At 39.1% G+C, this 24,337-nt stretch overlaps 1 protein-coding gene across 1 annotated transcript in view; it reads right to left on the bottom strand.

Moving 5' to 3' along the window:
- Positions 1-24,181, bottom strand: part of Nrep (neuronal regeneration related protein) — a 28,884-nt gene extending 4,703 nt beyond the window's left edge. Inside the window, exons 1-3 of the mRNA XM_005382159.2 lie at positions 23,896-24,181; positions 22,554-22,617; positions 1,698-1,775 (exon numbers count right to left, since the gene is read on the bottom strand). Coding sequence (XP_005382216.1) covers positions 1,698-1,775; positions 22,554-22,556 — 81 coding nt within the window. The 5' untranslated portion in view covers positions 22,557-22,617; positions 23,896-24,181. The remainder of the gene's footprint in view (positions 1-1,697; positions 1,776-22,553; positions 22,618-23,895) is intronic.
- Between the last annotated feature and the right edge of the window lie 156 nt (positions 24,182-24,337).

Here is a 24,337-nt window from a genome sequence, read left to right as displayed (position 1 = left end):
GCCTCAATGTAAGCAAGACCTGGCACCTGGACTGGCTTTCCCAGTGTAAAAAGGGGCGCCATTAGCCTCACCGCGGCACTGGTCCTACCTATCTGACGTCACCAGTACCAAAGAGGACCTTTAAGTGCCCCAATAGGGTAAGAATTAACAAAATGTCTATACCCTGTTTTCCTGTTTTATGCTCATCTGTCTTGGGAGAATTATGCCTTCATCTACCCTAGTACAAGTATCTAGAAAAAAGCCATTCATTCAGTTATTTATTTACTCATTCACTCATTCAAAGGTGTGGAGATGCAGCTGAGTGACAGAGCGTGTGGTGGGCATGTGAAAGGCCCTCGGTTTGATTCTTCATACCCAAAAAAAGAAAAAAGAGGGGGAGACAGAGAAAGAATAAAAACAATGTCTAGGATTATGCTGTCTGCTGCCACTGCAGCTGGTGGTAGGGATAGTCAGATCTCTAGGATTCTAGCACTCTTTTCCTCCAGCTCTACAAGATCAGTGCAAGTCTAAGCAGACAAAGGGCAAAATAATTTTGCTCATCCATTCTCCTGCCAGTGACTTCAGCCTTGACCTTCAGAAATTGTCTGAAAGATTAAAAGTGATTTAGGATTGTTTTTTTTGTGTGCAAACTACCAGTTGACATGACCTCATCAACTTATGCCAGTCTATAACAAGAACTGTTGAAACTATCTAGTGTAAAATAAAGAGTTCGTGAAATTCTGAAATGCAGTAACAGCTGGGGGAGGATTACATCACTGCTAAATGATGTGTATGAAATTTTTGAACAGAAATTTTATTTTCAATGAATTCTTTATTAACTGCAAAATCAGCAGTTCAGTGGTAAAAAACACAGTCCTCCTACCTGAGGTCAAATTGATATTTACCTTAGCAGGCAAAGTCCAAAGGTATTTATAGTAAAAGCTGGTAGATTGTGTTTGTTTCAAAAATGGCACTAAAAATCTAAAATATAAATTTTAAAAGTTTTCTTAAGGCAGAGAATTGTTACATTAAGATGGAACAAAAAAATACCATATTGATATAAAAAAATTTAGGCCTAAAAATTAGGAAAAAGAAATATAATTTTTTTATGTTCTTCTCATTTCGCTTAACGGAAATCTTATCAAAAATCCAGACTTTACTAAACAGATAAAATGTCATCATTTCATACTTTTCAGGACTCTTAATCACCCAATCCAAACTATCTTCTTTTAATTTTTAGGTTATCATACTTGAGTTTGTTTAACCAGTAATGAAACAAATTTGAAAATTTGTAAAATGTATATTTGATAAGTTGATTTCATGATAAACTGAAAATATGTATTCAATATATTTGTCAATAAAGGGAGATAACATGAACTTTGAGAATCACAGAACTTCATGTTTTCAGAAATATGTGTTATTAGTAAGATTATCACAGTGTTGTATTCAGGGATTATTGTGGTAGTGAAGGACTGAGCCACACCTTCAGCTTTTTTTTCATTTTTTATTTTGTGACAGGGTTTCCCTACATCGCTAAGGTCTCCAGGCTGGGCTTAAACCTGTGATCCTCTTGTCTCAGCCTTCCAGAGTGCTGGAATTTCAGGTGTGTACCACTAGCTTATAGTAGTATAGGATGGATATTACAATGAAAAACATTCTTTTTTTTTATGCTTCCAAAGTGAAAACAGTGTTAACAGAATGGCACCTAGGGCTCTTACCTCAGGAAGCCTTCCCTCCATTTCCTTGTCTGGAAATGGTTCTTGCCTGACCCAGACAAAGAGTTCTGTGTAGTAAACCTGTAGAGACATAAAAGTACACATATTCAGATCAAAAGCAGGAGCTGCCCTGGAACCACATCAGATCAGTGTAAGGAGCTCGGTTCTTTTCAATGGTCATTTATTTCCTGATTGCAAGTGAGGGCCCTGGAGAAACCCATGAACTCTTTCCTATTGTTAGTGCTCTTCTGAATATGTATATAACACATATGCTCAGAGTTTTAGCTCAATGTCTTCCACAATTAGGTCCAACAGAGCAGAGATGTCAATCAGTGTTATCTTTAGCCGGGAAGGAGCAGTTAAATAGCAGGTCTGGCAGAGTACATTAAGTCACTAGGAAGCCTAACTTCCAAAGCAACCTGTGTTGATAATTATTCTTGTAAAACTCTATGTTTTTGGCATAAATATATCAGATACCCATCATGTGGTTGAGCTGTTACTCTGAGCGTTTACTAGACACTAAAGATCACACACAAGGTGAAGGAAGAAAGACAGTAGCATCCCAGATTCTCTCCAGGTCCCTGTGGCCACTAACACCACGTTGTATACAGATGCCGGAAACAGCCAAGCATCTGAAATAGGAGCAGGGAGCTGGGTGACACTGCTATGAATGACTCAGAGAATACTAGTTGATGAATTCTGGAGGGTGGGAGGAAGAGCAGAGAGGGAGTCAAACTGAGTAACTCTTCTTTAAATATACAAGGAGTTATTAGCATAAGGTTTCTGACCAGCTGTTATCCATCTCAGTAAAGAAAGGAGTGGGGAAAAAGACTTAAAATTACAACTACAGATTTAGGTCAGCTATAAGAAAGAACCTGGCAGAAGCATTGTTAAATTACTAAAAGAATTTAGAGAGGAAAACTGTGAAATCTGCTTTAAAATTTTTTTGAAACAGAATCCAGCAACCATCTGTCAAGGCTAATTCACATTTGATACAGCCCTGCTTGAAGATAGGATGAAATTAGGTAAGATTTCCTCCAGATTTGATTCTCTAAGTTTTGTTTAAAAAAGCCACACATTTAATAAATAATAATTAAGAATCACACCTCAATAGATTAACAAACAGATTTAGCAGTCACCTTTTGTTTTTGGAAGTATTAAGCACTGAGCTAACTGTACTGCTTTGTTATGTCCCAATCAATCCATTTGTTTAGGGAGTCTGAGGCAGGAAACGTGGGTGGCCACGCTCATTCTTTGGGAAAATATTACAACGACTATCTTTAGTCTGCCCCAGTAATGCTTATAGCATATCCCAGCTTACAAAGCAGTTCTATATGTATTAACTAATTTATCCTGATGATAAGCCTGTGGTTAAGTCTTACCATTATATAGCTGAGGAAACTGAAATCCAAAAGGGTCAACCAACTTAAAGCAACAAAGTCAGCATAGGTTAGGACTGTAACTTAAACTAGGTTTCTAGATGCTAAGCTGTCTTCTTTTCACTATCCTTCTGTACTTGCATTATCTCAGCACGCAAATCGCCTACCACCTCTTCCTCAAAATTACACCAGTCCACAGACACCACCCACATTTCAGTTTTAAATACTTGAGGGCTCATCCCGCAAGAACTGGCACTACGTTCTCACTTTGGACCGGGTCTGCTTTCTGAGCCATGTGGCTCCCTCAACCCTAAACCATCTTTCTCTTCTACAGATTTCCTCTCCTCTGCCCAGCTCTTTCTTAAAGAGTTACACCATCTGCCTTGTTTGGGACAAGTAGTTTTGTCATTAGCTGAGAATGGGTGAAGGAAACAAATTAAAAATTAAAATACACAGGCTTTTTTCAAGGCATATAGCAAAGTTATAGTCCATTAAAATCCAGGTTTGGGTTTAATTATAGTACACCCCAAATTGCGATCAATTGTAAATTCAGTAAATATAAGTGGATATAAAAGGATCACTTCTAATACTTACCACTTTAAAAAGCATAAAAAAAATTTTAAAATATTAGAACTATTAGTGAGAACTAAGTTTTCCTTAGAAACTAAAAACATTGCAAAGAATACATGTCAAGCAAACATTATCATTCTTCTCTATTTCTATGCTTTTCTAGGGTATGCCATATTGAAAAAATTACACTGCACTAGCATTTTACTTCTGGCTTCAAAGCATCAATACTAAAGAACTTCATTCATACGATAAAATAGCTCACCTTTCAGAGATTATCACACTTATTCTAAGGATTTGTTTTTTTCAAAAACCTTGCTTTTCTTAAGGAAAACAGTCAATGATTTTTGCCAAATGACTTGGGAATATGAGTATTTTATACCAAATCCACAAGGAAGACTTTTTCCCTTACTTCATATTCTTTGCAGACATTAATTTAGCTTACAAATTGACCAGTGGCATCTATCATCAGGCATTTTTTTAGTGTTTGAACCACAAAATAAATCACTGTATACTGTAGGAAAAATATATGTTCCTTTATGGTAGAAACAGAGAAGGAATCTCAGTTATATTTCTAAAACCTGGTTGCTGGTTCCTAGGGACTTAGCAGATCCCCAGATACAGGGGATCTGAAAGGCATACTTTAGTCAATTAATTTTTAGACACAGTTGGTTTGGGGAAAAGATGGTAGGTATTGGAAGTATGATCCACTGTACAGCTTTTTTTTTCTTAGACCTGTGGTACTTTGACACGCTAAGAGTAAGGGCTCAAGAGGACAGCTCTATTGACAATCATTATCTTTGCTCTCAAATGACTCAGGTCCGACCTTTGGTATTGCACAAGGTTCTCGATTCCTATTTCATTCTCAGCGCTGATGCAGAGAATGGACAGGCATAACCAATACACATTTGCTTTTACATCTAGAAGTGTCTTGATTTAAATGTATTTTCTCTGCTTCTTCTTTGTATCTGGACATTTTGTAGTCCACCACTCAGGGTCTACTGCTGACAGTCCAAGACACAGCACGACTTCTCAGCCCAAATTTCTTACCAACCCCCATGCATTCATTTGCCATGGTTCTGTGAAATAGCAGCAATGTGAGGGTCACTGCTTTAGGTTCTGCTTCTCTAGGAAATAAAGTTCCTGCCATCTCTAGAAGCTCAAGTCTAGGGGTGAGCAGCAGCAGGCAAGGATCAACCCATAAAACTACAATGTTAGGGGCTGGGGATTTAGCTCAGCGGCAAAGCGCCTGCCTGGCAAGCGCAAGGTCGTGAGTTCGGTTCCTGGTACCGGAGAAAAACCAAAAAAAAAAAAAAAAAAACTACAATGTTAAAAGTGTGGGTGAGAGGATGGAGTGTGTCCTCTCAAAATCCATACGGTGAGGTTCTAACCAGCAGTACTGCAGAATGTGACTGTACTTAGAGAAAGGATCTTTGTAGAAGTAATTAAATTAAAAAGAAGCTAACAGGATGGGCCCTAATTCCAAATGATTAATGTCCCTCTAAAAAGAAATCAGGACACACACACACACAGAGGGAAGATGATGTGAGAACACTGGGAGAAGACAGCCGTATAGAACCTGTGAGAGATGCCTCAGAAGAAACCAAGCTGGAAGATGCTTCTAGCTTCTAGAATGTAAGAAAATAAGCTTCTGTTGTTCAAGTCACTCGTCTGTGGTACTTTACGCTGGCCCTAACAAACTAATATAGTGTGCTTTAAGTGTAACAAAGCAACTTTTAAAAAATAGGAGGGAAGGAGAGAAATGTATAGGTGATATCAAATATGACAGCTGCTGGTATATGTATCCACAGACTAAACAACAAACAATGCCAACAGTTAGCATAATACCCAGTAGTGCTGGCCATAGAGGGAATACCAAAGGCAGTAAGCAGATCTGGCAAGGAACTTGGTGACTGTCCGATGCAAGCCCAGGAAGAAAGGATGACAGTTTAGGGTGTAATGTGCTCCTCTATGGCCAGGGGGTCTCACTGCACCTCTCAGGGCCACAATATAACAACACAAATGTGACCCAACAGGCTGCTAGGCCCTCAATTTTCTACCTAGTTCAGAGTATTAAGACAGTGCCCTGTGACTGCGGCTTCTGAGCGCTGATAGTAAGCAGGTCAGCAAACAGGGGTAAGTTATGTGTCTCTCTAGAGTCTGTCTGTGCTTGCCAGCTGCAAAGGCTACCAGTCCAGCTGCTAGTCAACTGATGGTCCTAAGTTGGATACGTGTTCCATTCATCCACTCAGTTTTCTGAGTTCATGTTTTGCATGAACACCAAGGAAACATTTTTCTTTTTTATACTGCGCTGAGTTTTCCTTTGCTGGTAGTGGTTTTCATCTCAGAAATTCAAGTCTTCTGGGTAATACACATGAAAATACCTGAACCTTGTTGATTATTCCAGTAAAGCAAAGAATGCTGTGATCATCACAAGAGTAGCATGTATTAGTTTAAAATTGTTTTCTATATATAAAATAAGTAATTATTTTTCCTTAAATAAAAACCTTAAAATCCTCTAGGATACTATACCACGAATAAGAGAACCTGAAAAACAAGCTATACTCTTGACAACTAAGAAAATGTGAGTACTTATACAAAATGTAGAAAGAAAGGATAATTCTAGTATTTTAATTTGGAGAATACTTAAAGGTTTTGCTTAAGTTCTGGGAAAGTGTGTTTATACTTGTTACCGAATATATTTGTCAATGGACCTTGTTCTATAAGGCCGCATGTATCTTACCAACGATTAGGTTTAAAAACAGTGGAACAATGGAAGAACCACATTGGTTTAAATACATTAACCATGAAACATATATTACTTTCAAGTATACTTAATATAATTAAACCTACTGTATATTTAAACATAGCTTGTGGTGAAATTTTCCAATTTTCTTAGATATATTTAACGATTGGTACTTAAATTTCAATACTCTTTCATAGCAGGCAAGTTGAGAATAAAATGTCCAGGGATTTTCCCTGCCACCATGCCTTTCTTTCTTCATTCTTGTTTTACTCTCTAACTAGTGAATAATAAAAATAACCTTATTTTTTTAAGACTATAGACAATTAGCTTTCTGGAGATGATTAGTTGGGATGGACTACTGCTGACAGCTAGCACTCCAAATGAGAAAAACAAAATGTGGGAGAAATTAGAGACCAGTCTAACAAGGTTCTAAGAAATATGCAAACTTAAATTCTTTTATGTGTTTCATTTAAAAACTTGGTATTTTTTTCCAGTAACATAGCTTTTTTCCTACACAGAATCAATCTAAAAGTCTTTTGACATGTCTCAAATCAGTACCACTATACTGCATGTAAAATCTGAATTATGTCTATTGCTAGTTTCTAAATTTGCATTTTCCCCAATTAATTTACTATCTTATCGATATTTCTTTGGAAAGACTGTTCTGTAACAATGATCCTCAAAGACAGGGTCATACCTTCAGAGCAAAAATACACCATAATACATACATGCTGCTTATGTAACTGGTTAATATGACTTCAAAGATATCTAATGTAAAGACATGGTATAGGGCTTGGTTGTTAATGGCCATAATTTTAAGTTTTATTCTTTATCTGTGTTAAAAGAACGCACACACATGCCCTTTTATGACTTAACAAGGACAGGAGCCCATTCCCTGCAATTAAGAAAGCACACTAGGGTAGCAGGTGTCCAACCTGCATAATTAATTCTTTGTGTAGTAAAGGAGTATATTTCATAATATCTCTGCCAATTAAACAGTGTGTGTGCCTGCATGTGCACATGTTCTAGTCTGCCTAATTGGCCAGGCGGTTGTGAAACCTAGTACTATAATTTACAAAGAATTTATGTGCATATATATATACACTTCATTTCTGCAAATACCCTTTGAAGTGGCACTATTAAGAATCTTCCTCAAAAGCCACTCTGCTCCCAGGTGTTGCTGGTCATGTGAGGGCAGAACATAAAATGAAACCACAAGTGAATGACAAGAATCATTTTTTTTCTGAATAGCATTACATCAAAGATTAGACGGTGCCAAGGGATGATGTGATGTGCTGTCTGTCTAGAGACCTAGTCTGAGAGCTCTGCCTAACCCAGCGAATGCTTTAAGAGAAGGCATACAGTGGAGGAAACACTACCACTGGAAGACAAAAAGGTAAGTGTGCAGACCACTGGGCCATTCGGATGATGTAAGCAATCGCTGCACATTCTGGAGAGCAGAATAAAATGTTAGTGCCTAAGTTGGCAAACATTCTGGTTTGGAAATGAAATAAAACAAGCGCTGACCTAATTTAAACACACACACACCCGACTGTGGTAACAATGGGTAATTACAGAGAAAGCATATGAACACCTGACTAGTGTGCTCAATAGCCAAAAATGCCCCACTGTTAGAAAAAAGGAGAGCCTTCATGGCTCTGCTGCATCAGGATACCGGCCAGCACACTCAGAGTTTCCTGCCTGACATGTGGAAACAGAGCTGGGGAGACAGCTGTACTCGGAAAGACTTCGATAGCTCACACATTGGCTAAACCCATTTGCGTTAGTTTTGCTTTGCATTTCTGTGGCCACTACGGGCAGGCAATATATCAGGCAGGCCAAAGACTGATAATTTATTTCTCTCTCTTCTCCTTTCTTACTATTTTTCTTTCTTTGTTTCTAAGACAGCTCACTGTGTAGTTCAGGCTGGCCTTGAATTCACATGTGGAGCATAAGTTGGCCTAGAATTTATGGCAATCCTCCTGCCTCAGCTTCCCAAACTGGGATTCTAGGTGTGCATCACCACACCTGGCTGATAATTTCTTACTTTTTGAGTTGCAGTGTGAAGCAAGCTGTAAACACTTTCATAGTGGAATCCTCTAACCTCACTCTGCTCATCGTAAAGCCACCCTGAGAGAGTGCTGCTGAATATGGGGGAACCTGACAGCTGTAGGATTTTATTTCTAGACTTTAGGCAGAGAAAGGGAATGGAAATCTCCCGGCTGGCAACAAAATGCAAGTGTTTACATGTGAAATTAATTGTCAGCACAAAGAGCTTTCACAGTCACTCTGCTCCACAATATAGTATTCTGTTTGTTTGGCTGCTAGTCTTTTAAAATTTGATTTCTAAGAATAACAGCAAATACTTTCAAGGGGAGAAACAAGTCAAGTCAGGACGAGGCCACCAAAGGTTAAGAACAGAATCCGACTTTTCTCTTTCACTAGCGTTTAAACCTGTTCATTATGTGAGCTTTCAGGGCTTTGATGGTGCACGATTCAAGGCCAGGAGTAGCAGCAGCTGGCTTCTTTGAGCGTGGTGAACTCCAAGGTCAGGGGCAAAGATTTATGCTGTGCAAACTCCTCCTCTCTCCCAGCCTCATTCCTTTCCAATAGGAGCATGCTTAGCTCAAAGCAATCCACCTAAAGACTCCAAAAATCCAAAAAAGGGAGTCACTGATCGAGGAATTCTCAGATTTCTGCCAAGGCACCCTCCCTTGGACGGAGGTCAGCCTGGTGCAGTAATCAGAGCCAAACTGTGGCCTGGACTCAAGGAAGTAAGTTCAACACTTCAAATCTTGACTTTTAACGGGCAGAGTTTCTCTGCAGTAATGAAGACACGACAAAGTGCAAAGAGCTGATAACAGCCCAAAGTAAACCAGGAGCAAAAGTACAAGAATAAAGCTTGGAAACAAATCTCCTAAGTTGTATCAAAAGAAGAGAAGCTCCAAACATGACAGAAAAAGAACTGACTTTTTACAGCTCTGGTTTGAGATTATACAGTTGTGCAAGTACAGTACAAAAGTTGAGGTTACGATACAAGGTGCTTACTCTTTTTAGCAAAAAAACAAAAAACCAACAAAAAAAAAACTCAGAAAAAATAGCCTTTGTTAAAAATGCCAGCAGCAAAAAGGCCTCTCAGGCATTTAAACACAGCATAAGCTTTTCCTTATCCTCATGACCTCAACAAATATGTTAATAAAATCTTTTACCTCCCTAAGTGGAACCAGGGTAAATATTTACTTAACACATCTGAGTTCTAAGTCTGGACCACCTTATTCCATTATATAAATTGGTTTTCATCTGCAACCAAAAAATGAGAAACGCTACCTCCTGTGACATTTTCCTACTTTTAGAAGAAAAAAGGAAGGATACTTATATATCAGCTCTACCTATATTATGCTCTAGCACACCAAACTGCAATTGTGAATTTCAGAATGGTATTCTCCACTACAAACGGAAGGAGTGCTCTTCCGATGCTTTCCAATACTGGACATCTGGAGTAGCAGGATTCTTTCCAAGTACATTCCAAGGCTAATGGGAAACATCTAGACTTGCTTTTATTAGCTGGTTTGAATAATTTTAGGCACGTGATCCAAGGTTTCACCGTTAAAAAACTATTAGAAGTCTGATTTCTAGTCTCCAAAGATGCTATTTTTTTTTAGCATCTTGTGTCTAAACTCCCTGTGCTATCCATTAAAATCTTGTGAAAAAATTTCACCAGCATAGACAACTAATTGCTTGAATCCCCTATTTCTTTGTTAAAACCTTCAGTCAAATACTAGGATGATACTTACGTATTTACCTAAAAAGGATTTGGGGTTCTCCCTGGTCTGGGTATGTGACACGACAGCCAGTTGCTCTCAAGAGTCTACAGACACTGCAAAGCATTCCTCTTGTTGACATGCACAAGACCAAAATTTCCAGAAAGTCTTCCTTTTCTCCACAGTGCTCGTTCCAAAAGAAACTACTTCCTCTTGCCAGTAATGCCCCTGCTGACAGCTACAAACCCCTCAGCATTTAGCAAAATTCATTTCACAGTTCAAAGCTTGTCACGTACTACTCTGGTCATTGAAGACTGGTATCTCTACAACAGCAAATAGCAACCTAACAGGCCACTAAATTTGGAGGGAAAGTGGTTTCTATTGCAGGAGATTGTCGCTTATCTCATAAAAAGCATGACCTTAAAAAGAAAAGGAAAAATATATGTACAGATCCCTGCAAGCATACTGTAAGCACTCAGATCAAAAAGGGGCCATTAAGGGAGTTCTAATAACTTGTCCTATCAGAAAATTGCCAAAACAAACAAACAACACAAACTTAACAGTGTATGAGGGATAGAGTAAGGTTAGAATGAATGTGCTACAGCCCTGTGTATCATTCAGGCTTTCAACCCCACTGGTAAAGCGAGTTGGTTTTGTTGTTATTGGTGGTGGTGGTGGTGCAGATGCTGTGTGTGTACTGCACTAGTGGGGAATAAACCCAGCAGCTATGGAGCCACATCCCCAGCACTGCTGTTAAATTTTTTTTTTTTTTTTTTTTGAGAACTTGTGATCCTCTTGGTTCAACGCCGGCTGGAGAAAGGTTTGACTGTGCAGAAGCTTCTCTGATGAGCACTTCAATCAGGCAGTATCATGCCAAGCAGAGAAGGCCAAAGGGAGGAGCCTCTAATCCAAATGGATAAGGTGTCTCAGGGCTAAGAGTCAGCAAAGAAGCACATAAATCAAGAGTTGTGAAAGTAACTGCAAAAGGAACTAGGAGGTAAGGTACCTTGGACAAGGAATCAGCTGTCTTCTAATTATCAGGAAAAAGATGGTACTGGAAACCCGGAACTCCATTTCAAATCCTGACTATATTCACCAAGAGAAGACCTCACCTCCTACTTCTTTCCCCCCAGTCTTTCTTCTATTGAAAACCAAACTCCAAAACTATACTTCCCCAAAAGAAAAGACCTATGACAAACACATGGGAATGAGTGAAACCCACACAGGCAGAACATGTACATTTAAGGACTCATCTCTATAGAAGTGGAGTCCATGGTAAGATTTTTTGCTAGTTTTCCCCGGTGCTGGGGACGAACACAAGCTCTGCACTCTAGCCCTGAGCTCTATACACCTCCAGCCACAATGCCTGAAAATTTAAGGCATATTTTTCTGGTGCACTAGTTTAATCTTTATAATTTTATTTTAAGGGTGAAATGGCAACGCGGTCAGGCACAAAAGTGGATGAATCCTGACAGTCTCCCTCCTCATTCTTTGATAGATGAGTACATTAAGGAAGAGTAGTCAGGGAACCAGCCCAAAGCTGTACCGCCAAGAAATGTAGGAGAGAGGCTCCAAGGCCAGCATCTCCTGCCACAGCACCGTCTGTCAGGATTGATCTGTTCTGCAGTTTCCTCCCAACCACCTGGAATGGCACCATGAAGGCCCCTAAACGCTGGGGCCTATTTATATTCCCCCAAGTAGGTGCTGAGCGTCTCCTTCTAGTGCCCTCGTGATAAAATTTAGATAGATTTCTGACACCTATTGTCAGGAGTAATTTTCTCAAAATTCTTTGTTGCTCTGCTGTTTCTAGTAAATAGTCTCTCTTCAAATGTAACTTACCTTAAAAAAAAAAAAAAGCAATATTTAGGATCACAAAAGGATTTGCTCTCTAGCATTCAAGGGTTGCTGCAGCTACTGAAAAATGACTACCCCTACAGCAGCAACTCGGGTCTATGGCTACATTAAGACTCTGGATCTAACTAATTCCAAGTAATACTGGTAATCATAGTTTCATTTTTTTTTTTTTTCCAGTTTTCCTTGGAAGGAAATGTTCAGCAAATATCTAATAATCACAGCAGCCAATCACAAAGGGCATCTGCTGAGAAACCAAATTGTTTCAGTATGACCCCTAAATGAACTCTCAAACAGCTCCTTCTTAGATGGCCTAATTATGAGTGGTCTGCCTTACTACTGTGTATCTTTTTCTTTCACCAAAGGCATTTGGAATTGTGTTCTCTGTAACTCTGTTTTTCAAAATTCTAGTCAATTTAACAAGTTGCTCAGGAGAATTACAATCTTATTTTTATCAGCGATAAACATAAAGACACAAATGAAATACTGCACAAAAACATAAAATGATCTTAATCAAAGAGGAAGAAAATAAACACTGATTAGGCCAGAGAGTCAGTGAATAAACTACTAAGGATGGTAAATTCAGGAAGAAAAATAAATCTAACCTGATTACATTTGGAAACTTTTAATGTACTAGAAATTCCAGGCAGACTAATGGAAAAATGGAGATGTAGTAATAAGCCAATTCTTGGTTTTACTCAATTATAAAGTTACCAAATAGCAAATAATGAAGTATGCCATTTCTGATGTCACATTACATATACAATACTGTATGAAACCACAGGAAAAAATGTGGCATCCCATCAGCTTTGACTGAATAGTACAAGAACAGCCCATCAGTTGAGTAAAAAAAGAAAAATAACATTAATTATCAGATGAATTGTTTGTATGATGCCAAAGAACAAATTTAATTGAATCTCTGATTGAATTGATTGTGACAGTGTAGATAGTCAAGCCTCACATAATAAAATTAAAGTTCAAAAAGCAGTCCTCATGAAAAAAAAGGGAAAAAAGGCCTTAATGAAGATTAAATGAAAAGATGTGGAGACTTGGCTCCCAGACCATGATAACTAGATCAGAACAATTTAAGATTTCTATTATCAAGAGCTAAGCAAAATATGCAAAGGCTGGGCATTTTATGCTGTACAATTAGACCCAAGACTCCATAAGGCAGGAAGAAATGGAGATTTGATTCTGGGCTTGAGTATCCATCCTTTGGGAAAGTCAAATCCAGGTAATTAAGAACTAAAATTATGTAGATGGCAAGGGCTCAAAGAAGTTATGAAATAATTTTTGACCTTACGTTAACTAAATTATTTAGGTATATAACCTCAATCACCCAATCAATTAATCAAGGAATATTCACTTTATACTCCCGTGAAGGTATTTCTGAATATGTGGTAAGCAGTTTTTTTAACCTTATAGAACACCTTTCAAAGAGTATACCCCATTACTTTGAGTATGAATTGTCAAATGTGCAAAGAAAAAATATTTTCAGAAAATTTTTTTTAAAAAACTAGGTTACCAAACCTCAATAAGTCTGTTCAGGAAGGGGTTGGCTACTAAATATAATTCACCTTTTCACATTCGAATTTTCTTAAATATACAACTAAAATTCTGTGATATCGCATGCTTTCAACCCTTCAGCTGGTGTATCTAAGTTCCTACACTGCAGCCGGCACTAGGCTAAGTGCTCAACTATGTGCTACCAAAACCACCCAGCACAGCACATTGACACAGAGACTCAGCAACTGCTTGGCAAATGCACCCAACAGCCTGTCAGACCATGGTCCCAATAAGCCTTTTGGGTAATTTTCAGTAGGACAACTTAGTGAAGAACATGAAATAGTATCGTGTGGAAGAAGTATTTAATATCAAACTCCTCGCAGGGTATTGCTTATAAATATCTTAGCTAATATGTTTTATCCATCTAGCTACCCTCTAACTACCAACTATAATGTCTCCTTGATAGTTTAGAATGCTGGTTGTCAAAGAAGAAATATCTTCTCTTGGTTTCTACTCTTTCCTCTAAATAGGTTCAGACCCCAACTTTTTGTTCAAAAAGTGTCCTCAAAATGCCTAGATCCGTTTTAAACAAAACAACTCCTGTAAACTTCTCCCTGGTCAGTACTTTTCCCTGCTGGATTTGTATCAAACTCAGTGCAGCCCAGAGAGCTGTTACCTGCCCCAGTAATCAAAGGACAGCGGTGTATGATGGTGATCTGAGTGCAGGGGATGAGGACATAGAACTGGGCAGCCACACCAACACTTCTGTGCACGCTATGAATCTCCTTCTTGTTTCAAGTACCTATTGGTGAGTCTGGCTCAGGGTTTTTCTGGCAACAACTCTTTGGCTGTTCTCCCTTCCCTTCTAATCAATGGCTCTCCTTCCCAACTTCAGCCAAAAAGGGTCCAACAGACCTTCCTTTCTTTGGCCATGCTCTCTCGTATTATCATTTCCTTCTTGGTGAGTGAACACGGTTTATGTATATACCGCACTGGATAAAAGTAAGGATGAACACCAAGCCAGTAATCTAAAATCACAGGGCTTTCAAATATCCCCAGCTAAATCACCGTAACAGTTGCAAGGCAAGAAGCTCAGATCAGAAAACGTTCCAAGTAATGATTTTATTAAAAAAGGTTTCATTACCCTGTGAAACTAGAGCAGCCTTGACTGTCATGACTGCCTCAATTAGACTACCGGGAGACTCAATGCTGCTTGTTGGAAAAACACCATTAACCTCTTGCACAACAGCACTCCACGGCCAACACCGGGGAGGAGGCATGGGACTCTACCTTAGAGTGACATGCCTCTCTCAGCAGTCAATACCGACTGAGCTTGCCAGACTCTCTCAGGGCCGCTTTTGCTTGAAGGAATGGAAAAGAAGGTAGCATGGAATGTAGGAATTACAGTGATAGGATACACAGATTTCACTTAGCCCTCCCCCTTACCTCCTTAACACTAAGATTTATGAAATATTCACTGAGAGGGGCTTTGCAGCAATGACTTTATCATCAGCATATGGTCCCCTCACTCCCTGAACCACAAGATTTATAATTTGAAAGGTCTCAACTCTGCAAAGGCCCAAGCTCTTAGCAGACATAAATCCCAAACTAGGCCACCTGATTCTGGCCAGAAATAAACAGATTCTCATGTATCCCTGACCACTGACTCATCCATTTATTCCCCAGGCATTGAGGCATTGATTGATCTTTGGGGACGGGCCAGACCTTGGCTAGGTATGGAAGCAGAGATCAGACCTTTTCAGAGATGTGGGATCATTTCCAAGCTCCCATTAGAAATGTCAATAAGGTTAGGATTTCCTTCCACTTTGTGGGAAGAGTCTGCCAAATAATTTCACTACCTGTTCAAAAGTTACCTCTCAATGATGAAACTTCCATATCTGAATTTACCATCCCACTAATAGGGGAAAAGGAAAAACCAGAAGCCTCACAGCCTCAACTGCTACCAAGAAATGCAGGGTGATGCAGGTACTCAGGGGTTAGTGTTCCTGTTTCCAGACAATTTTCAAGGGTAGAAAAACATGCTGAAATAAGTCAGATTCAAATATACTGTTACACATGTAGTAGGCATTTAGAGGAACATAAGATTCTTCCTGCCTGGTATACTGGGGTTTCACAGAGTTGTCACTTAAATTCAGTCTTGAAGAATCCTTTATTTGTCAGGAGGTACATTCCTTATAAAAGTAAGTCACAGAAGGAAGGAATCCTGGGACACATTTAGAACAAAGGACCTAGACCCTCAAACAAAATCTATTCCATGATGGCTACAAATAAAGGATTATTTTATATAGTTCCTGGCAAAACTCTTACCATGGTAACTAGATTCATGAAGGTCTAAACACAGTAGCTGGAAAAGTCAGTGAGAGTATGAGGAACAAGAAAACCAAGAATTCAAAGAGCAGTGCTTACCTAGGTCACTTTCATTGAGAGTTTCCAGGTAAGCCCAACTTACAGAAGGAGGCAAATGAGCTAGAGCTATCATTTCATGCTGAAATCTTGCAGCTCATGCCTTCTAAGATGAGATTTTGTGCTGTATCCAGAAGAAAATCTCTCTTGGACTTGGCTTTCCCAACTTTGTGCATCATGTGATGTAATCCCCTTTAGATGGTCAGCAGACTCTGACTACATGAGCAACAGCCTGTAAGCCTCAGACTGTAAGCAATTTTGTTATGATGATGTTCACCACTGGCCTGCACTTTGAATCAGTGTACCTAGCTAGTCAGGAAGAGGCAGAGGGAGGTAAGCAGCTGAGCACATGGCTAGTCCATTCCTGTAGCGCATCTGTCTCACTGTAAGGAGCCGGGTGCCCTCTTTCAGGAAAGATGGCAGAGCAGTACTACACCAGGTAGACATTAGTGGATCTTCTGGAATCTGCCCATGGAAGTGCTGCCACTTTCATGGGAGGAAGATCATGACGTTCCTTCTTCCCTTCGCAATTTCTTCTAGCTAGACACAAACCTTCCTTCCTTTCATCACCCCATGGGACCCCAAGGGGAGTAAGAGGTAGCAATAAACTGTACCTTGAACTAGAAAATGTATGTGGGGTGTGTATTCTTTTCTGTTAGGTATAATCAAAAGGCAAAGAACCTGAGACAGTTTGGCAACCTGAGCAAGAGCCGTAGGCCATCTCTAAGATTCCCTGCTCCGTAGCTTCCTCTGCTTAGCACATCAAGTCCTTGACATCTAGCTCTGATTTTTGAGGTCTGTCCTTGATAGCAATGAGGCCCTAAATAGGGAGGAAACAGGAATAAGCATCACTTCTTAATATATTCCTTTTATCTGGAATACTCTTCTCTCTCTTGCAAATCTACCTTAATATTATAAATTCCCCATCAATCAATGTTGACTAAGGACTGGGGCTAAACCCTAGGAATAAAAAGCTTGGTAAGGCATAGTACTTGCACTCAAGAAACAACTAGTTTATTTCTATGTTTCAAATTTTGTGCCAACGCCAATCAACCGTGAATGTTTCCTAGAACACTCTACGAAGAGTTTTAACATTATATTCAGGAGGGGTGTTAATGAGTGCCAAGGCCGATGACCAATGTCTGCCATGGGTGCAGGAGGAGTTCATGGTGATACGCATGCCATACACTCGCCATCTTTGCCTCTAGCTTCATTTCTTCTTCCTTAATACAAATTTTCCACTGCTACTGCGTAGTCCTCAATACCATTCTTCTGAACCTTACCACTTAGCACTAGATTATATTGTTTTGCACTGTTTTGTGAGCTTACTACGCCTGTTAGCTTTCCTTCCATAGCTAAAATATCTGCTAAGGGCAGAGGCCTGGTGTGCACTTTCTCCAATGCAAAGAACTAAGCACAAAGACAATATCCAAAAAAATCACTTGTTACTCAGTTGAACTGAGAGTAGATGTATAATCTTACTGCTAACTCCTCTCTTTCTCTTCAGGATTTTCAAGTAGGTTTCCTTTGTGTTCCTGGGATCACAGAGTCAGGTTATACTGGAAATAAGTGAAAGTGGTAAACTTCTAATACTGGGAACAAATCTTCTCCTAGATTCAGGAGGGGATTTTTATGGCTGCAGGATAAGCCGCGGTGAGCTTTGAGTACCACAGCTGGATCAGACTCAGAGACTAGCACATCACCACACCACACCGAGTAGCTCTGAAAACTGGTAGAGGTGAGCAATCACAAGCTTCTCTTTCAGCAAGTTCCATATTTTAGGTCCTAAACACAAGTTTTTTAACCTTTTATTAAATAACGGAAAATAATTTGTTGTGTCACTAAAATTTGTTTCGGCTTCCTAGCTCTTTAGAAGGAAAGGCAAAGGATATAAATTACTTCTAGTTTTCAAAAACTATGCATGGTTAACTCAGTAAAGCTGAATAAGAAAAGTTTAGTGTAACAGACAATAGCATGCACATAAATATTTATTGAATGTCTACCATGTATTTAATATTTTATGCCAACCACTGTATACGAACTTTATACATCCTCTGGGGGCCTATAATTTTATTTGGCAATGAAAGAAATACATAACAAATAATGATAATGATACCCAGGTTAGTACCATGCCATTGCTACTACTAACTGAACTGATAATTAGAATTTAGTTGAGAGACGTGCTAATTTAATGTTAAAGTCCCAAACTACTAGGAATGGTAACACTTGTTATACAATAGCACATCAACTTCAAGAACATTGCTAGTTTTTAAACCATTAAAAGGAAATATTCTTGAAGCTCTTCCTAGGTACAAAATACATAGAAATATCTATTTCAGATAAATTTAGACCCACTAAGTGGTATTTTTAGCAATCATAATTTCTACAGACATGGGCTGAGATTGACAATTAACCTGTTTTCCAGTTCAAAGCAGAGTTTAAAACTGCAATTTTGCAAAATATCTTGATCAGCCAAGATGACACAGTCCAAGTACATTTAATTCATTTTCCCTGGCGTACTGAAGTTGGATTTGCTGGTAAGGTTTCCTTATCTCTACTCTTTTCTTGTACAGCACATGAATTATAGAGATAATTCAGGCAAATCTTTCCCACTCCTACATCACTCCAGTAACATTTTGAATTACCAAGATGATGAATCAGACAAAAATTGAAAGTTTTTTTAAGGTATCATTATTCAGATAATTATCTCAGTGCTCTATTTCACTTAGGCTGTGAGGATATGGCCTTAAAAGACTTTCCGGCTAGGAACAGCACTAAGAAAAAACGTAGGAGCACAGAAACCGCAGCACTGCCCACCAACGCGCCCCAGTTGGACCCACACACCTGGATGCACTTCAGGCCTCTAAGTGACCAGACACACGAATAGTTCAACGTAAAAACTTCATGCTTGGGAATCACTCATTTAGTTTCACAAGTTATTTTAAAAGCATACTTTCTTATTTCAGAGATATTCATCTTAGGATTTAAAATACAGTGAATTCCTTCAGTATATTTAAGATGATCTGACTTGTAGCTAACTTTAAAAGACCTGTAACAAGTTAAAATGGCTTTGAGTAGCTGTTTACTCCAAGATTTCCACTCAAGTACCTTCCCTTGAGTTATCTATATAGCTCAAGAGGAAGCCGGACTAAGGTAAACCCAGATGGACTATCTCCGCTGGCCTATTTCTCCAAACAATCCCCAGTTCTCCTCCTCCCTGTGCTCTGGAAGCCCTGGTGAAAGAGAAAATAGCGCCATATAAAATTACCCTCCTAGGTACTCTTCAGCATCTTTACAATCAAAAGTCACTAGAGCAATTTGTTATTTTACATTCCAAACCCAACGGCATAGATTACCAATGGGACATCAATCTTCCCCAATCTTTGTTCTCTGCTTTGCTTCAAACAAGGAACCTTATGTTAACAGATTATTGAAAGAGTCTTCTTGTAAGCCCATGAATGCCATTTCAGACTACACAGAAAGCAGAGCTCTATGAATGGTACAATGGAGTCAACTCAATCTTTTTTAAAAGCTCAGCATCAGCCATAAAGAAAACTTAATTTGTTCTAATTCCTAGTTCTCTGTTAATAATGAGCCCATCTTTTGCCACTGTGAGTCTATGACACACACACACTGCAAGGTAAGTTAACTGTGTAGGGGGAAATCTGTTGAAAATCAAGACTTAACCTACTAATTCTGCAATGTTTTCTTTTCATTGATATACCTGAGTCAAGTACCTTTAAATACCTAAATAAAAACACTAGAGAATCATAAAAATATAGCTGTAGAAATTAAAATTTAACAAAAAGCCAAATTAAATGACAAAAAAATTTCTGCAGAATCACAATAGTTACAAAATTGCATATTCTGTTAATTGCAAAAAATAGAGGGGGCATGCTTACTAGAAAACTGAAAAATTAGATAATTATATTGAAAAGAATATTCCTGGTCAACTAAGATATAGAACACTATATTCAAAACTAAAACTTTTTACAGTACTCTTGGGTTGCACAAGCTCAGGTGCCACCATTGTACCCTGGAACCGATGGGAATGACGCCTCCTGCAGTTGTACTTAAAGGGGCCCATACTGAGAATGCAATGTAAATGGTGCCTCAGAGCTGAACAAGGTGGCTCTGTGTGTGTGTGTGTGTGTGTGTGTGTGCGCGTGTGCGCGCGCGCTTTGGGAAATAATGCAGAAGACCATCTAGGATTTCTGTATGTCTCCAAATAACTGTTTCTGAAACATCTTCATTTTAGAGTATGTTAAAAATCTACCAGTTAATTTCTTACACTGGACTGAACTGATTATAAATCTGTATCTGGAATGAGCACTTTATCAAACCACCTAAACACACTGAAGTTAGATCTCCTTTACTGTTTTATATTATGTAAATGAAAATCATGTTTGTACATTTTCTAGGGGTGGCCGGGGGTTAAATCTGCCTCCTTCATAGTAGATTTCCTTTTTTGTGGGGTAAGTCCTTACTCTAAGCCAGATACAGAGATCTACAGAGTAATTCTAGTTTTAATCAAGGGAAAAGAATTTAGTTTTGCTAAAAAGAAGATACAAGACATCTTTAAGATGTTTCCAAAAAATACACAATAGAAACTTTTTAAAAAATATTATTATGTGCAATGACTTCTAAGAGTTCAGACTTTCCAAAATAAGAGAATTGCTAGAAAGTTACTTAGAATCACCCACAGACAATAACTGTCAGTGGTTTCATTTCAGGCAATGGGCTTGTGCCAAAAGGGACTGACATCTTGATGAAAAGATCACCAAGAAGTTGTGAAAATTCTTTCATGTGTAAAAACCTTTCCAAGAGCAACAAATTGTGATTGTCCATTCTGTCACCATACAAAATGGCAACTATAAAAAATTAACAGGCAATATTAATGTGCTTTTCTGCATCGGAATGGTTCCAACTTTCATTCTAGGCTCTGGCACACCTGCTTGCCTTCTACAAAACCCATTCCACTCACTACTACAGGAACATGATGTTTACTCTGATCTTGATCTATAGGGCTGATTTTGGCAAGGTCAGTAGTCATATTTATGTTTAACCAAATGGTCACCTGAAATATTGCAACATACAGTCATCATCTATTCATGGTGACAAAGAATGGGAAACAGGTACTCTGGGATACAGAAGCAAGAGGCAAGGTGATATGTCCAGTCATACTAAAAGAATTCAGTAAACAAGGATATTTGCCAACAGCCCACTTTATTACCAGCCTATTACTCTATGGCAATAGCTAATCAGAAATTTAATATGAAGTTACGAACTGTTTGCGCAAAATCGATTGATTAGTGTAATTTTACATTCACCTCTTTTGTCTTTCTACCCCAAGTTCCTTAACTTGACCATTATCTAACTGGTCCAAGCAAGACCTACTTTATTTAATGCTAACATACACTTGTTGAAATAAAAGGTGAGGCACACATTAAGAAAAAAATTTTTTTTAGTAATGGGAATCAAACTCAGGACCTTTCGCTTGTGCTTATGCCACTGAACTATACTCCTGGCCCAGGAAAATCTTTTAAAACCTTACTTGTTGCAAGTACAACATCCTGAGCTCAATTCCTGGTACCAAAAAACAAAACAAAACAAAACAAAACAAAAACCTTCCTTGTTAATAATAGTCAATATGAACTCATTTATTGCTTTGATTCATTTTTCTCCTTAGAGGCTTATTCTTGTGTTGTTCTCAAAGAAAACAAAGTACATCAGTGAATTCTGATTCACTAAATTCCACCCCCATATAAAGAAAAAACTAAAACTTAAATTGGAAATCACACCTTCTCAGTAGCAAAGAGGTGTTTCAAAAACCATATAAACATTTGCAGTTAGATATGCTATACTTAAGTAAAGATCTTATAACATTTCTATTATTTTGTTTTTAGATCAACCTTATTTCCAAAGAGGAAAATTTTCACACAAGTTTATTGCTTATTCAGCTGCTTCTAATGTGTATTCTCTTTATTTCTTTAGTTTTTGGTTATCAAACATTCAATTGCTATCTTTGGATCACAATTTTCCTCAGAAATAGCTACACTTTTATTTAGAGATTGACATGCTTGACTTCTAAAACTAAATAAATGTCTCTCATAAGTAATAAATCAGAAAAAAACCACACCAATGTATTTGCATAACAATAAATACAAAATTCGCATCTTCATATGTATTTCTCTTAAGAGTAACACAAACTATAGTCATTTGCCTACTGTATACAAACTCTTAAGTCTTAGGTAAGTTCTGGCTATTGTAATATAAGATCCATTGTTTTGTCTGAGCCCTAGTGCTGTCACCCCTTTCATGGATGTCACACATGTCACTCTTCAATACAGAACAGTCTCTGTGTTTCAAATGAAAACATTTTTCAGCCTAAAGAGGAATTTTAGTTTTCTACTGAAAACAACTGCAAGTCAAAAGATCTAATTCATCATACCCAAGTCACATAAGCTGCTATACTGCAAAGCTCCCACATGCTGGAGACAGAACCTCTTAAAGGTCAGAGGGGGAGAACAATGAGGAGTTGAGGCAGCTGAAGGTGGCTGATGTTTATATATAATAAAGACCGATAAGCAGCTACTGAGAATTTCCTCTGATGACCAATTCTTACCATTTTGAGAATCTTAATAGTCCTGGGCTTCTCCTCTCCCTCTCTTCAGTCCAGGGAGACCAACCTGCAAAATACATTTCAATACAGTAGACACATTGCCTCACTCCAGGTCAGCAAGTGTACATTGCCTCTAGGTTACAGACAAACAACCACTTTCTCTGGTTAAGCTACATGTCAAGTATTATAACCCGGGGGTTTCTGAAAGATTTCCAAGTGGTCTATAGGTTTCAACAGGGGACAAAGGAATCCCTGCTACCTGGCTCTGTGGAGTCCAAGGCTATTCTTGGTGTTTGGTTCATCTTTAAATTCCAGGAGTTCAAAAGGTTTAGCAACTTAAAAGTAGAAACAAGTGATAAAAATAGATTGTTTGCTGGCTGCTCTTTGTTCCCAGACATACTACTGGCAGAATATTTGCAATCAAGACGGCAGAATAGGAATCAGCCTTCCACCGTGTAGTGTAATGCCTCAGAGTGGATATTTTTGGAAATGGCACTGCATTACATAACCTTCCGTGTTAAAAAAAAAATCTACACAGGGAAAAAAAGTCAGGAATATATACCATTACGCCCTTCCCTTTCAACCAAATAAACATTAATGTGCATGCTGTAGCGACTTTCCCTCAATCTCTATGGCATAGAAACCCAGCTCTTTTGTTAAGATAAGTTATGACAAAAATTAAGATGAATGGAAAAACTAAAAGTTCTCAAAAACGGTAGCATAAGCTCTTAGAGTTTTCCCATCATGTTAGCATAGACACATATAAAGGCAAATCTGGCTATTTTCATCACTAAGAAAAAAACAGTCATTTACTTTTAAGCTCCCCCACCTCAAGTTCAACTGCTTTATAAGAAAATGCAGAAAAGTGTTGCAAGATCAAAAGCATGAAAAGACACCCCCCCCCTCCCCGGCCGCAGCAGCGTTGAAAGAGTAATCAAGTGTGCGATGGAAGAACACAAATAAATTTTACGGGGTGGGGGGGAGAGCATGCATACATCAAAGTGCATTTAATGCAAAACACAAAACAGTTCCTAACAATGCTTCAGAAGCAAGAGCAACATTAACCACCCCGCAAGCAAAACCCCACCCCTTCTCAAAAGAATGCATTTCTCCCTCTTAACTTGTGCACTTGGAGAGAAAAAAGGCTGAAGTTAAATTCTAGCCTTCATGCAGCAGGACCAAATGACAGCATTTCTCCAAGGCATATGCTTCAGCTCTTCAAAATTTAGAGGGAAAAAGCATGAACTCTGCAGGGTTGAAGGGTCCAGCTAAGGGCAACGGCAAGGAATCCACACAAAAGAGAAAGCGGCGCTCCCAGCCGAGGATGAGAATGGCATATACTTACAGACAAAAGCCCCGCGCCCTGCTCACTCTCTCCTCTCTATACCTGAAACACAAATGTGGATGAAAAAGGGCATCATGCTAGAAAGACAGCTGGGGAGGGGGAGGGGAAAGGGGTGGAGGAAGAGGAGGGGGAGGGGGAAGGAAACAAAACCCAAACCGGCTCCACTTCCAAGAAGTGCAGCCTTGGAAAAGAAGGAGGGGAAGGTGTCCCTGCCTGCGCGCGCTCTCCAAGAGTGTGTCCTGTGTCTTTCCCCAGAGCAGCTCGCTCTCCTCCCGCTCACGCCCCCTCCCTCCCTCCCTCCCTCCCCTCCCGCGCCAGTCGCTAGTGTACTAGTGAACAATGAGCTAATTCTGATGGGGCTGGCTGGGCGCCAGCGCCCCAGTCTTGCAGCCACTGCGCTGCCGCCGAGGAGCCAGACTGCTTACTCGGCAGGAATCGGCGG

This window comes from Chinchilla lanigera, unplaced genomic scaffold (genome assembly GCF_000276665.1).
Source record: "Chinchilla lanigera isolate Chin_1 unplaced genomic scaffold, ChiLan1.0 scaffold00017, whole genome shotgun sequence".
NCBI lineage: Eukaryota > Metazoa > Chordata > Mammalia > Rodentia > Chinchillidae > Chinchilla > Chinchilla lanigera.
This window is presented reverse-complemented; position numbering and strand designations above follow the sequence as displayed.